This window comes from Stegostoma tigrinum, chromosome 21 (genome assembly GCF_030684315.1).
Source record: "Stegostoma tigrinum isolate sSteTig4 chromosome 21, sSteTig4.hap1, whole genome shotgun sequence".
NCBI classification, from domain to species: Eukaryota; Metazoa; Chordata; class Chondrichthyes; order Orectolobiformes; family Stegostomatidae; genus Stegostoma; species Stegostoma tigrinum.
The window spans coordinates 48,115,851-48,132,399 of NC_081374.1; the positions used below are offsets into that span (position 1 = coordinate 48,115,851).

At 42.4% G+C, this 16,549-nt stretch overlaps 1 protein-coding gene across 3 annotated transcripts in view; it reads left to right on the forward strand.

Moving 5' to 3' along the window:
• Positions 1-16,549, forward strand: part of LOC125463014 (lysine-specific demethylase 5B-like) — a 212,995-nt gene that overhangs the window by 91,340 nt on the left and 105,106 nt on the right. For all 3 annotated transcript variants that reach the window (XM_048553627.2, XM_048553631.2, XM_048553628.2), the window contains one exon: positions 11,938-12,119. In XM_048553627.2, coding sequence (XP_048409584.1) covers positions 11,938-12,119 — 182 coding nt within the window. The remainder of the gene's footprint in view (positions 1-11,937; positions 12,120-16,549) is intronic.

Below are 16,549 nucleotides of genomic sequence, written 5' to 3' on the forward strand. Positions count from 1 at the left end.
TACTAATTTGTATTAGTAAGAAAGTGATGATGTAAGATGCCAGGTCTTGAACTGCATTTAAGGCGTGGCACTGAAAATGGCAATGGCAGTGATTTCCTGCAAGTTGTACCTGGCAGTCTTAAGGCAACTTTGAGATCAGGTTGATTAGTTTGATAGATAAACTGAAGGTAGCATTGCCAGGCAGAGATACTTCAGGTAATGGCGTGGAATTTTGGGTTTAGAGGAAATGAGTGGTTTGGTAATCCGGAGGTGAAGCATCGGAATTAAATGATATTCAGTCACAGTTGAAGCAATTTGAACGTGAGAGTTTGGAGGAAGAAGACTGGAGATGGAATTCCAAAAATATTAAAGAAGGACAGAAAGAGAAAGGGGAATGGAATTGAAAAGAACGGATATGAGGCAACTAGAATTAGAAATGCATAGAGAAAATTAAATATTGGAATGTAAATGTAAGCTTACAATGATGCAATTGAAATGAGAGGCTTCAGAAACTGCTGCAGGTTCTGGTGGGGAGAATCTTTGCGATAATTTGAGACCTAGTAAAGAAGTGCTTAAGTGTGTACAGGCCCTATGAAAATTTGCGGAAAAGTGCAGAGGTATTCTTCGTGTCATTTGAAAAGCATGGCCAGACAAACAAATTGGGGGCTAAAGGGACTTGACATTGAGTATGTTATCAGATGAAGTACAGGATATTTATGCTTCTGTCAGAAGAGGTATTCTCAAAGTTGCCTGGAGTATAACACACTTAAAACTGTATTGACTGCATTTGAGTGTTGCCTGGGGCAGATAGGCAAAGGTTCCAGAACCTAGAGAAGGAGCCCAGGTAAATATGCATTAAATTTGAAAGGGTTAAACAACGTTTTGTTAAGTGGATACCAGCATTAGCAACCAAAAGTATGCATGGCACTGAGAAATTATTCTGAGATTTAGAAACTCACTACCTTCTAAAATAATAACTTAAGCAAGTAGTCAGGGTAAAGACTGGTTAGTTGGGAATTCCCCAAAATCTTCTCAGATCTGATAATACTGACGGTAGAAGTGAAAATTGGCTGTGATGTTTGTTTCAATTGCAACAAGGTAGATTGCATTTTTTTCAGAATGCTGGAAGTTGAGAAGGAAATCGATGGGACTTGGAGTTCAAAAGAGCACAAAGTCTAGTTGCAGTGTGACCTTGTCTGGAAAAGTAGTTGGGGTCTGAAGAAAATGTCCTAGATAGATTTTGATTTACTCCTGGGCTTCAAATTGGTGGGAGCGAAAGCTTCTGTTCATGGAATCTCCAGTTGAGGCTGAAGAAATAGAATGTTTGCAGGATCAAGTTTTGGATATTTTTCTGTGTGTGGTTACCAGAGCAATCATTAACCAAAATTCCATTGTCAGAAGTCGCAGTAATATCACAAGCATATGTAGCTGAAACACTATGTAAGAATTAAGGATAGTTCAAAAGAAGTTTTCATGAATGGAGTCTTGGGGAGCAGATCCAGTGTTAATAGGTTCAGTGAGAGCTGTCTGTACTTAAGACAGAAGGAGTTAATGTTGTTATACTGAAAACTGAATTCAGATGAGCACCCGCAGTTATTCTAAGGACATGTGGAGAATAGCACATGAAGTTCCTATAGTAAATCACAAAGAAATGTGGAAAATGCAGGTATTTTACATGGCCAAGACTTGATAAATGTAATGGTAAAACTTGTCAAATGGTAGGAACACCAATCAAACCAACACATTTTGATACTTCTGGCAATTTTGAAGAACCATTCAGTCTAGAGTTAGTAGATGGTGTCCAAAGACACAAGCAAGATACAATACATACATATGTACGTCCCAACCCAGTCGCCAGAAGCAATTCCTTTTAATGACAATTAGTTACAGTAGAACAAAAACAAATTTGCTGGAAAAGCTCAGCAGGTCTGGCAGCATCTGTGCAGGAGAAAACAGTTAACATTTCGGGTCCCGTGACCCTTACTCAGAACAGTTCGAGTAAAGCTGGATATGTTACGAGTTTTTTAAAAAATTATTTTGGACTACTGATTTAAGGTATAATCTGATCAGGGTTCTAACTTACTCCAAAATTTTTCATTAAATAAAGCAGTTTAGATATTACGTAGTTAACTTAAACTGCTTATCATGCACAAATACGGCATTTTGGGAGAGGTACCATTACTAAAATCAATGATTAAAGCATGCTGTCATTGAATACTCATAGAATTGGGACAAAGGAGTAGATTCCTTTTTATTATTTTACCAGAGATTCTACAAATTAATCTGCTGGGCATTAACCCATTTGAATTGGTTTAGAGGAGTTCTTGAACTGGAAAAACGAATCATGACTATTGAATTACATTTCCATCTTTTTCTAGAAAGACTTTTTGGTTCATTTAAGATTGTATAGAAGCATTTGAAAGTTTCACAGGTGAAAACGAATGAATAGATAGATAAACTTGTAAGAATCAAAGAGCTGTAGGCATGGAAACAGACCCTTGGGTCCATCTCATCCAGATATCTGACCAGATATCCGACCAGATATCCCAAATAAATCTAGTCCTATTTGTCAGCATTTGGCCCATATCCCTCTTAAACCCTTCCTGTTTATGTACCTATCCAGATGCCTTTTAAATGTTATAATTGTGCCATCCTTCACCATTTCCTCAGGCAGGTCATTCCATATACGCACCACCCTCTGTATGGGGTTTGGGGGGGGGGGGGGAGGAACTGCCCCAGAGGTCCCTTTTTAAATCTTCCTCCCCACCACCTTTTTAAACCTATGCTATCTAGTTTTGGGCCCTCCCCCTGGAGAAAAGACCTTGGCTATTCACTCTATCCATGCCCCTCAAGATTTTATAAACCTCTAAGCTCACCCCTCAGCTTCTACTCCAGTGGAAATAGCCCCTTCCTGTTCAGCCTTTTTTCTAATAGCTCATTCCCTCCAACCCTGGCAACCTACTTGTAAATCTTTTCTAAACCCGTTGAAATTTCACAACGCCCTTGCTACGTATAGCGGGGAGACCAGAATTGCACACAGTATTCCAAAGTGACCTAATCAATGTCCTGTACATCCGCAACGTGTCTCTCTCTCTTCTCCCCGCCCCCCCATGCACTGACTGATAAAGGCAAGCATACCAAATTGCTGCTTCACTGTTCAATCCACCTGCGATTCCACTTTCAAGGAACTGTGAATCTGCACAGTCTGTTCAGTGACTCCCCCCAGGACCTTACCATTAAGTGTATTAAGCCCTGCCCTGATTTGCCTTTTCCAAAATGCAGCATCTCTCATTTATCTAAACTGAACTGCATCTGCCATTCCTCAATGATACAAATATCTCAGCAAGGACCCCAGTGATCACTTCCCACAAAGTTACAGGGTACACCTGATCAGGCCCCGGGGCTTTATCCACCTTCATGCACTTAATGTTTCGAGTTGGAGGTGAGTTATTAATACTGTTGCCTTTGCGAGATGAACATAGAACATTACAGCACAGTACAGGCCCTTTGGCCCTCTATTATGCCGACCTGCCATATCTATCTGAAGCCCATCTAACCTACACTATTCCATGTACGTCCATATGCTTGTCCAATGACGACTTAAATGTACCTAAAGTTGGTGAATCTACTACCGTTCCATACCCTTACTACTCTGAGTAAAGAAACTACCTCTGACGTCTGCGCTATAACTTTCATCCCTCAATTTCAAGCTATGCCCCCTCATGCTCGCCATCGCCATCCTCGGAAAAAGGCTCTCCCTATCCACGCTATCTAACCCTCTGATTATCTTACATCTCAACTTCTGAGAGTGAAATTCATTGATCCATAAGAAGTTGTTAGGAGGGTTAGTAAAGTGACTTAGCTGATGCATATTCCTAATCAAAGGAAGCAGGATCAGTTACATCACAAATACAGGTAATTATAGATATATTGAGAGTATCAGATGCTGCTCTCGTTTTAAAGGGCAATGGGGAGGATCTTGTGAGAACACTTGACAAGTATAAGGCAATCTGAATAGACACCTGGTTGTACTACAATTGCTAAATATGATGTGATGTACAGCCCCAGTACTGATCGAAAAACATCTTTTTATTGGTTGAGGCCAAAATACGAGCTCAGGTGAAAACAGCAATTTAGTACATGTTGGAAATCTGCTTAATTAAATCTAGTTAAAGCAGTTGAAGTTCATCAGTAGTGTTTATTCTGAAATTAACTTGGAATTCTGCATTGACAGGGTTGATTGACCTATTGAGGGGGTACTGGCATCAAGGGTGAAAGAAATATCTGCTTTTGTTGGATCAAATGGTTTATACCAATGTCAAGTGATGGAGTTAGGGTTAAATGCCATAGATGCAGTCTGATGCATTACAAATCAAACTGTAGCTGGAGTTAACAAATCTTCTTTATTTAGATGCAATATAGTAACAGGTGGGAAGAGCATGTGAAAGTTGGTTGGCTTAGTAATAAATGCTTCCTCAGTAAGGCACGGGGCCCTGGCCGACTACTCTGATCCTGTGCTGACCAACTGGTGGGGGTAATCACTGACATCTTCAACCTCTCCTACAAGCCCAAGTCCCCATCTGCTTTAAGAAGACCACCATCATCTCTGTACCTGGAAAAATACATGCAGTGTGCCCTAATGACTACTGCCCAATACTTCTGACTTCAAAATTTGTGAAATGCTTCGAGAGGCTGGTCATGACCCACATCACCTCCAGTCTCCCAACTTGCCTGAAACCCCTAGCTTGCCTACTGACTAACGGATCCACAGAGGATGCCACATCCATAGGCCTGCCCTCATCCCTGGAATATCTGGACAACAAAGACACCTGCGTCAGACTCCGCGTTGACTCCAGCTCCACCTTCTTTGGCATAGTCCCCTCCCAGACTGATCTCAAAACTGTGACTCCTCGGTCTCTGCCCCACCCTCTGCAGTTGGATCCTCAGCTTTGATCCTCGGTAGCAAAAGGGATATGGTCTTGCAGAGTGAACATAGGGAGTTAAGCAGGGCGGTTTTAAAAAAAAAGTAGAACCTAATGGATAGGAGTCTCTTGATTGCCCCTGATGTCATGTGCTAGTGAGAGTGGGAATAGGAGCATAGAAATAGGTGCAGGATTAGCTTGCACCACTATTCAATATGTTCATGGCTGATCATGCAATCTCAGTATCTCATTCCCACTTTCTGTCCATACCCCTTGATCCCTTTTAGTCACAAGGGCCATGTTCAGCTCTCTCTTGACGTTATCTAATCAACTGGCCCCAACAGCTTCCTGTGGCAGATTCACAACTCCCTAAATCAAGAAATTCTTCCTCAACTCAGTCCTGAATGGTGTACCCTTTATTCATAGACTGTGACCCTTGTTCTGGATTTCCCCAACATTGGTAACATTCTTTACATCTAACCTGTCCAGACCTATGAGGATTTTGTTTGAGATTCCCTCCCCTCATTCTTCTAAACTGTAGTGAGTATAGCCAAGCCAGTCTTTCTTCCTATGTTAGTCCTACTGTTCCAGGACTCGACCAGATGAACCTTTGCTGGACTCCCTCGATAGCAAGAATGTTCTTCCTCAGATCAGATGACCAAAACTGCGCACAATATGCAGTTTGGCTTCACCCAAGACCCTGTATGACTGCAACAACCCGATATTTGCTCTATCTTGCGCGCGCGCTCGAGATTTGCTGGAGCTGCTCCGGAGTGTTTAAACTGGCATCGTAGGGGGATGGGATCCTAAGCAGTAACGAGCTGAGAGAAAGTTGAGGTTGGTATAGAAGTTAGTATGTTACATAGACAAGGCGGGCAAGTGAAAGTCAGGGAATGAGAGAAGACTGATTGATTAATTACACTGCATCTATTTCAATGCAAGAGGTCTGACAGGTAAGGCAGATGAACTCGGGGTATGGATGGGAACATGGGACTGGACATCATAGCAATTACAGAAACACAGCTGAGGACAGGCCAGAGCTAGCAGTTCAATGTTCTGGGACAGCAATGCCTTAGGAACGATAGGGGAAGCAAGAGAGGGTGACGAAATAGCATGTTTGTTTTAATAGAATCCCCACAGTGTGGAAACAGGCCATTCACCCTAACAAGTCTGCACCAATCCTCCAAAGAGCATCCCACCCAGATCCACCCGCCCACTCTTTCCCTGTAACCCTGCATTTCGCATGGCTAACACATCTAACCTACACATCCCTGAACACTATAGGTAATTCAGCATAGCTACTCCACCTAACTTGCACATTCTTTGGCCTGTGGGTCCAAACTGGAGCACACAGTGGAAACCCACGCAGATGCTGAGAATGTGTGGAGTTTGCATGGATAGTTGCTTGAGGCTGGAATGGAACCTGGGTCCCTGGTGCTGTGAGGCAGTAGTGCTGACCATTGAGCTGCCATTCCGCTTTTGATTAGGGAAAACGTCAATGTATTCTCCCACTTCCCTGCTGGAGAGTTGAGTTGCAGAGTGGGCATGGGCCAGGTCTCTCAGCAGACAGAGTCCCATGGCAGCTGGGAGAAACCATGGGCCGTATCCCACGGCGGAACCAGCATAGGCAGCTTGGCCATATGCTCTGGGGCCTGTAGTCCTGCCCAGTGAGTCCCAGAACATGCAAGCAGTGAGCCCTGGAGCAGCATGTGGGCTGCAAGACTACAGCAGTGCTTTGAAGAAGCCTGACGTTTCGGCCCAAGAACGGTCTAGGCTCAAAACGTCAGCCTTCCTGCTCTTCTGATGCTGCTTGGCCTGCTGTGTTCCTCCAGCTCTACACCTTGTTATCTCTGCAGTTCCTACTTCCTTAGATGAAGTCCTGCAGCAGCACATGGGAAGCAGCCCTGGAATAGTGTTCAGGCAGCAAGCCCTGGATGGAGACCAGTGTAAGGGCACAATCCTTACCTTGGAACACAGTAATGTTAACATTTTCCTACGTTTAACTTGCTTTCAACTCTGTAATTAAGCAGCTACCTCTATTCCTCTGTTGTATCCAAGAATTGTACCTCGGTACTTATGCCTAAGATGTTGTCATAAGGCAGACATCGTAAACGTTTTTCATTGTACTCTTACATTGGAGTACTCCTAACAATAAAATGATATTGTATATTGTATTTAGAAAGGATATTCTCGAGGGTTGACTATTGAAGGTATACGGTGGAACTGAGAATTGAGAAGGGGTGATCACTTTGGGATTGTAGCAAAAGCACCCCAAGCCCTGAATAGTCGTCAGGAAATTGAGCAAATATGTAGGGACATTGCAGTTAGCTGCAAACATAATAGGGTTGTAATAGGAGGGATTTTAACTTCCAAAACACGGATTGAGATTGCCACAGTGTTACGGGCTTGGATGGAGAGGAATTTGTTTGGTATTTTCACAACAACTTAATCAGTGTAGATGGCCCTATTAGAGGGGGCAAAACTCAACATCCTGTTGATAAGGCAGGGTTAATGACTAAGGTGTTCGTGAGGAGCACTTTGGGACCAGTGACCATAAGGCTGTTCCCAAGTAAACAGTTGTCTGGCAAGCTAGAGGCTTTCAAAAGCAAGATTGAGGGTTCAGGGCCAGCATGTTCCTAGTAATGTGAAGGACAGGGCTGGCAGGAGTACAGAACACTGGATGACTAGAGATTATTGAGGCTTTGGTCAAGAAAACGAATGAGATGTTTGAAGTATAGACAGCTGGGATCAAGTGAATCCCATGAGGAGTATGGGCGATGTAGGAGTACACTTTAGAGGGAAATGAGGGCAAAGAGGGGACATGAGAGCTTTGACGGATAGTGTAGAGGAGAGTACAAAGATTATACAAGTAAATTAAAGGCAAAAGTGTAACTAGGGAGAGAAGGGAGAACTTTTGGGGCTCCTTTAATGGAGAGCCCCTTAAATATCAACGAGGCTATCTTTGTTGGACCACAGGAGATGGGTGAGATCCTAAACAAATAGTTCTCAATGTTTACCATTTGAGAAAGATATGGAAGCTAGGAAACTCTAGAAAATGAATAATGTTTTGAAGAGTCCACAAGATCACATACAGGCAGATAAATCAGCCAGACCTAATCAGTTGTATCCCAGGGCATTGTGGGAAGCTGGGAAGAAATTGTGGGGACCCTAGCAGAGATGTTTATATCATCAACAGCCATAAATGAGGTGCTGGAACATTGGAAGGTGGCTAATGTGCCATTATTTAAGATAGGTTCCATGGTTTTTCCTTGTAGCCTAGCATCAGTGGTAGATAATTTGTTAGAGGGCATTCTGAGAACTGTAGGATGAGTGTTATTAAAGTTGAAAGGCTGCGAAAAGGATTTACAGGGATGTTACTGAGACTGGAGGGTTTGAGTTAAAAAGACACTGGATAGGCTGGGGCACTACCTTGGAGCCTAGGAAGCTGAAGGCTGACATTTTTAGATAGGTTCGTCAAATCATTTGGGGCATTGATTAGGTCAGTTACCAAGATTTTTTCCCCAGGTTGGAGTCTTCCATAGGTTTAAGGTGTGTGTGTGTGGGGGGGGGGGGGGGGTAGGATTTAAAAGGGACCTGGGGGAAACTTTTTAAGAGGGCGTTGCGCATATGAAAAGAGCTGCCAGAGGAAGTGGTAGAGGAGGATACAATTAAATATTTAAGAGGCACTTCGAAAGGTACACGGGAAAAGTTTGGAGGGATATGGGCCAAATGCAGGCAAATAGGACTAGTTCACTTTTTTAGGAAACCTGGTCAGCGTGGACGAGTTGGGCTGCAGGGCCTGTTTCCTTGCTGTATGACCCTATGACTCTGAGGTAAAAACTTAAGAAATGCTACGATTTGGGGTAGATTGAGTCAATGACTGGAAGCCTTGTTTATCATGTTTTGTAATGAAGTGCATTTTGAAATAGCATTGCATATTCTTTGAACGCCAAGGCAGGTGAAGACGTTTTTTTGTATATTTAATTGTGGACTGAGATGAAAAATCCTTTCTTTTAAAAGGAGAGCTGGAGGATATCTACATGTTTTGAGATAGACTAACTTGATATTCATACTAAGCGCCATTCACACAACTGCTTGTTCAAACAGATATTGAAGTTGAGTTTGGAGACTGAGCTGGATCTGAGGCATTGTGTAAAGGTGAAGCTTGATTACCTGTAAAAAGCTGACTGGTGACCCATTATCTGTGACAATGACCTTCAGCTGCCAACAAAGTGATTGGTTCATGGGTAATTGAGCAGCTTGCAGCTGTGACCAAGGCGCAAGAGGTTGTTCAGCCCACCAGCAACCCTAGGGCACATTCACACTCTTCGTGAAGCAAAACAGTCAATTTCTTCTTCAGTTGCTGTTAGCTGTGACTTTTAATAAGTCTGAGACCTTTTGTAAGTGAACAGGGTGTGCTTCTTGAAAGCCAGTCCATGGAAAGAAGACTGAACAGCAATGTTCTGACCAACGCAAGAATTGTCTCAACAGATACTGTGAACAATGACCACTGAGTTCCTTTCCTTTTAATCGCTTGGCATAGTGTGAACCTTTATTCCCTCTTCCCCCATCTGTGAGTAAAGGGGAGTTTATAAGGAAATGTAGTTTTAATTAGTGGAGTTATACACTGATTCATAGCTGTTTACCTATAGCTAGAGTTTGTAAACCTATGTAAATAGTAGTTAGTGTTCAGTTCAGAAATTGGATTGTGTGCCTTGTCAGCCTGGATCTAGATTTTGGGTAAAGTGGAAAATCTTTTGCGTACTTTTGTGAAACATCTATAACTTGTGTGACATTTTGGAAATAGTGACGCTTGATTTCTATTGCTCAAACCCAGTGAATCATAACAACAATTAACATCAGTTGCATGGTCACGGTTTGGCTACTGTTTTTGTTCCTGATTTTTACTGAATTCCAATTTCACCATCTGCTTTGTTTGGATTAGAACCTCTGACCCCAGAGCTTTGGCCTGGTGTTTAGGATTACTGCCCAGTGACATAACTATGACAGCACTACCTTCCCTTCTCCCTTTTGGGGCAAGTAGATCTTGAACGCTGACCTTCTGGCTTAGAGGTAGGCACATTGCCTCTGCCTCTGCTCCACAAGGTCTTCTGCGTGCATTTAATCAACCAAATTCAACGAAAAGTTGGGGGAGGTAAACGCTTGAGTACGCTTCCAGCAAAATCAAAAAAGCTGAAACATCCATTTTGGCATTTTACAGACAACTTTTTCTTTCTCCTGATTTTATAATATAAAGACAGGATGGTTTTGATCTGTCAACCTCCATGGTATGGGTTATCAGTGCACCATTCAGCTGATGTATACATGTGATTAAGTATTTTGAACCAATCTGTTCAGACTTTTAGTAATATGCCTCCAAGGTAGGTGAGACTTGAATCTGAATTCTGGGCCAGAGGCAGCCAGACTGTGCTGAAGTCTTACGATGTGCCTGGAGCAGGTGGGATTTGAACCCAGGCTTAGTGGTTCAAAGCTAGGGACACCACAACTGTGCCACAACAGCCCAGTGACATAGTGGTAAAAGAGAAATAGATGAGTAAAAGATGTGTGAAAGCAAGAAAATGGGTCCACTCTGAGGCCAAAACCAACCTGACACAAGCCAAGGGAGTTGGGATGGGAGTTGTGGCGGGGGGCGGGGGGGGGTTGGTGGAGGTTTGTGCTACTTTGCGGTTGTATAGAAAAAGGAGTACAGAGGTTACACTTTGAAGCTGTGGTACTCAATATCGAGTCCCAGAGACTGTAAAGCCATCTGGTCTGTTTTTATCTTGCTAACGTAAAAAAGGACTGCATTGTGAGTGTTTAAATCCAGTGGACTAGATTGCAAGTGTCTGCATCCAAAAGATCATCTTTTGCCATCTTCAGTAGGATACTGCAACGAACACATCTTCCCCTCCAGTATACTGGCAGCATTCCCCAGGGACTGTTCCCTCCTTGAAGTCCTGGTCCATTTTCTATCACTCTATTACTTGGCTCCTCTCTGGAGCCTTGCCATTCGGTTGCCAGAGGTGTAACACCTGCTTGAACATTTTCACCTTTTCCCTGTCCGCAGTCCCAAACATATTTTTCAGGTGATGCAGCATTTCGGTTGTACTACTTTCAGTCTAGTCCACTGTATTTGGTGCTGTCATTGCAGTCTCCTTTACATTGGTGAGACCAAATGTAGACTGTGTGACTGCTTTTGTGAGTAGAAATGATCCCAACCTTTCAGTTACTTGCTATTTCAATAAACACCTTCAATATTCCAATGAAGCTCTACCCAAGCTGTGCTTAGGTACTTTAACAGCCTCTAGAAATCAATGAAGTTCCAGAATTTGGGTTATAATCTCTGTGTATTCCATTTTCTTTCCTTGCATTTCCCCTCCCCTCTCCACCGCCCCCCCCGGCCATGTCTAATTGGTTTTACTCTTGGCAGGGCAGACTCGCTTTCTACTTTTCACCACAATGTTTGCACTAGTTTGGCAACCAACAGTGCCTTGAGGTGGTTGGTTTGGGGAATCAAAGGCACAAATAAGCATTTCCACAGCTGGCAGAATCTGCTAATGTTACAGAGGTGGAAACATGTGATATTATTGGTGTAGATGCATGGTCAAAAGATGATCTTGGGTGGTACTTCAGTTTAAGAAAAGTTAGCTTTTATTTTCTGGCATTTGCCAGGGTTGGGGATGAATTCCAAATGTATTAGAAACATATGTAACCTTTGGCTGAAATTGTCTTTCTGATAATTGCATTTCTCCAAGCACCGTACATTTTCATTTCCTTGGTAGGAAGCCAGGATGTAATGAATTAGTATATAGTTAAAACTGAGTGGGACATTCGGATGACCTGTTTCATTGTTTCCTTGTCCATATAAAGCTGTTCAAAAATATTTTTTTATAGATATTTCAAGATAGATTTATTCTGGTGTTTTGGTAAAATCTGAACTGTTGACATGGGCCATTTTTCTATTATCTTTTAGAAATACCTGAAGATCATATTACTCATGAATATAAACCAAATTAATCTGTTTTCCTTATTCTAGGGAGTAATTGAATCTGTGCGAGAGAACTTCGAGTTATTGCCTGATGATGAGCGACAGTGTGCAAAGTGCAAGACTACATGTTTCTTGTCTGCAATCTCGTGCATTTGTAAATCCAATCAATTGGTTTGTCTGCACCATGCTAAAGAACTCTGTTCATGTCCACCACACAGATGTCATCTAAGGTAAATAATGCAAGGATATTCCTGTGTGGAATAAACGTTGCTGTTTGCTTAAGTAGTACACAGATAGTCTTGGCAATCAATAAATTCTCTAGATTTTTGAGAGATTTATAACCATGGACAATTAAGCTATTTGTTATTGATTTCTCATTGAGAAAAGCCAGGTGAATACCCTCATGAAGCCAGAAAAATCTTATTAATAACTGCAGGTGAAAGGTAGTTCCAAGGGTTTACCACCTTATTTCAATACCTAATGGATGTTATGGTTTTGGGTTTTTTCTTCCTCTTTAGTTCAGTTCTAAATACATTTTGCTTCCATGTTCCAGGATGTGAGGGCGTTTAGGATGTCCCAAAGGTTTTTCAGGCATTCTTCGTGGTGCTTGGGTCAGGGATTTCTCTGAGCAGGTATTGGACATTCTGAAGTGCGAGGGTGAACAGCTGATGGGCGTGGTACACATCGGTGCAAACGACAAAGGTTAAGAAACAAAGGGTTGAGGTTGTAAAGGCAGAATACAGGGAGCTAGGGAGAAAGTTGAGAAATTGGCCCCTCAAAGGTAGTGATCTCAGGATGACTACCAGTGCCATATGCTAGTCGGAGGAGAAATGACAGGATATACCGGATGGCTGCAAAGATGGTGTCGGAGTAGGGTTTCAGATTCCAAGGGCATTGGGACTGGTTCTGGTGGAGCTGGCACCTATACAAATCAGACAGTTTGCACCTCAGCACAACACAGGACTGACGTCCTGGGGTAGTGTTTCCTAGAGTAGTTGGAGAAGGTTTAAACTAATAAGCCGGGGATGGGAACCTATGTAAAGAGTCAGAAAGCAGCAAGGACAGAAACAAAAACCAGAAAAGGGAGTGAGAGAAAGGGTAGGGTGAGAAACCAAGGGCAAGATTCAAACAAGGCTATTCAGAAAAATAAGGTGTCAAGCACTTTCAAAAGGACAAGTTTTTTTTTAAAGACTTTCTGCCTTAATGTATGGAGCATCTGCAATAAAGTGGATGAGCTAATTGTGCAGATAGATGTAAATGGATATGATATAATTGGGATTACAAAGACATGGCTGCAGGGTGACCAGGCCTGGGAACTGAATGCTTCAGGGTATTCCGTATTTAGGAAGGGTAGGCAAAAAGGAAAAGGTGGTGGAGCAACATTGCTGGTTAAAGAGCAAATTAACGCAGTAGTGAGAAAGGAAACTAGCTCTGACAATGTGGAGTCTGTATGGATAGAGTTGAGAAATACCAAAGCGACAAAAACATGAGTGGGTGTCATGTCTAGACACCCAAACTGCAGTTTGGATGTTGAGAATGGCATAAAACAGGAAATTAGAGATGCATGTGATAAGGGAATATTGGCGTTCATGGATGACTTTAATCTGCCCATAGATTGGGCAAATCAAATTAGCAACAATGCTGTAGAGAAGGAATTGCTGGACTGAATATGGGGTGGTTTTCTTGACCAACATGTGGAGGAACCAACTAGAGAATGAGAGGGAATCACTGTCGCTCTAGTTGTGAGATCCTTTTGGGGATGAGCGACCATAACATGATGAAATTCTGTCAAGGTAGAGAGTGAGTTGTTAATTTGGAGACTAGGGTGCTGAATCTTAATAAATGAAGCTATGACTGTGTGAGTTGGTGGAGTTGGCCTTGCTAGATTGGGGAGAGTTACTTAAAGGGATGATAGTGGATAGGCAACGGCAAACATTCGAGGAATACATGGGGGAACCACAACTTTTTATTCCAGTCTGTTGCAAAAACAAAATGGGTAAGAGGGCCAATCTGCAGCTTATAAAGGAAATAAAAGGGTATCCGATCCAAGGAAGAAGCATACGGATTAGCAAAGAAAGTAATAAATCTAAAGATTGGGAGCAGTTCAGAATTCAGCAAAGAGGGTTGAAGGAATTGATTTAAGAAGGGGAAAATAAGACTGAAAGTAAGCTTGAAGGGAAAATGAAGATTGGTGCTAAGAGCTTCTGTAGATACGTGAAGAGCAAGAGATTGGTAAAGACAAATGTAGTTCCCCTACAGACAGAAACAGTGGAGAATGTGTAATGAGTGACAAAGAAATAGCTGAGCAACTGAATTCATGCTTTGGAGAATGAAGTGTTTAGTGAGAAGGAATAATTGAAGGAGTTCAATATTAGTAGAGAAATGGTGCTGTGAAAGTTGATGGGTTTGAAGGCAGATAAATCCTCCGGGCCTAATAATCTACATCCCAGATTACTGTCATTCCCCTACAGACAAACAGGGGGAATGCATAATAGGGGACAAAGAAATGGTTGAGGAACTGAATTCCTGCTTTGGTCCTGCCTTTTTGTAAAGAGGGCACAAATCAGATAGCTGAATTATTGGAGGATGCAGGATTTCGTGAGAGGGAAGAACTGAGGGAGATCAGTAGTAGAGAAACGGTGCTGGGAAAACTGTTGGGATTGAAGGCCAATAAATCCCCGGGGCCTGATAACTACTCTGGGATGTAGATTAAGGAAGTGGCTGTAGAAATAGTGGATGCAATTCTGGTCATCCTCCAGGACCCTGTAGACTGAAACAGTCCTTGCAGATTAGAGTGGCTGCTGTCACTCCAATATTCAAAAAGGGAGGTAGAGGGAAAACAGGGAATTATAGACCAGTGAGCCTAGTATTGGTAGTAGGGAAAACTCTCAAATTCATTATCGAAGATTTTATAGCAGAGCATTTAGAAAGCAGTGGCAGGATCAGACAGTCAGCATGGATTTATGAAGGGAAATCATGCTTGACAAATCTGCTGGAGTTCAATGAGCATATAACTGGTAGAGTTGACAAGGGGAAGCCACTCAATGTTGTATCTTTGGACTTGCAGAAAATCCCATCTAAGAGATTAATGTGCAAGATTAAAGCACGTAGAATTGGGGCATGTGTATTGAGATAGATAGGAAACTGGTTGGCAGAGGGGAAACAGTAGGAATTAATGAGTCCTTTTCAAATTGGCAGGCAGTAACTAGTGTGGGGTACCACAAGGATTGGTGCATATTTGGATGAGGGAACAAAATGGAACCTCCATGTTTTGCATGTGATACCAAGTTGGGTGGGAGCGTGAACTGTGACAATGATGCAGAGATCCTTAAGCATGATTTGGACAGGTTGGGCCAAATCAATGGCGCATGCAGTATAATTTGGATAAATGTGAAGTTATTCACTTTGGAAGCAAAAAACAAGAAGACTACCCAAATGGCTATAAGTTAGGAGAGGGGAGTATGCAGTGGGACCTGGATGTCCTTGTGCACCAGTCTCTGAAGGTAAGTGTGCAGGTGCAGCAGGCAGTGTGTTGCAGTTATACAGGACCTTGGTGAGACCATACCTGAAATATTGCACGCAATTTTGGTATCCAGTTTTGAGGAATGATGCTCTTGATCTTGAGTGAGTGCAGTGAAGGTTTCCCAAGCTAATTCCAGTGATGGTGGATCTGATGTGTGAGGAGAGATTGACTGACTGACTAGCTTGGGACTGTTTCTCGCTTGTATTCAGACACATGAAGGTGGGGCAGTGGTGGTGGTGGTATTTCAGAAATTAGAATTCTCAGGACTAGACAAGATAGATGCAAGGAGCTGCTCCCAATGGAGGGTGCCTCCAGAATCGGAGGATTTGGTAGCCAATTTAGGATGGAAATGAGACATTTCTTCACCGAGTGGTGAGCGTGTAGAATTCATTACCACAGGAAGTAGTTGATGACAAAACATTGAATGTATTCAACAGGCGACTAGATATAGCACTTGGGGCGAATGGGATCAAAGGTTACAGGGAGAAAGCAGGATTAGCCTGTTGAGTTGGAGGATCAGCAGTGATTGTGAAGAATGGTGGAGCAAGCTTGAAGGGCTGATTGGCCGTCTCCAGCTCCTATCTTGCATGTTTCTATTAAATGTGTAGTAATTTCAGATAGTAGAACAAAACTCTCCATTATTTTAGTCAGTGGTGCTATCTCTTGTCCTCGGAGTATTCTTCTAGACTTTGAAGTTTTTTTTCAAGATTGTGCCAGATATACATATTGAATGATATCAGAAACGGCATCTTTTTTACTTTGGACTAGGGGCTGAAAATGAGAAAATTGGACATTCTTTGTATTCTTTCCATTTTAAATTTGTAGCTTTGGTAAAACAAGTGAATCTGACTTGCTAACAAAATACTTTTTATGTTGGATCATTGAGTCCAGACAATGTGGCATTTCTTACGGAGGTCTCAGCATAGCAACAAGCTTCTGATTAGTCACATTGTAGTCTTGACATATACTTTGGAAGGGGTCTACATACAAGCCAGAGACGACTAAAGTTAGCAGCATTGCTCTTTCTCTCACCTGTTTCTCTATCGAGTTGTTCTCTGCAATTTTTTGTTGAAACAGCAGAAAAATTATTTGAAATCAATGAAAAGAAAATTCTAAAACCCAAAGACAATGAGACCC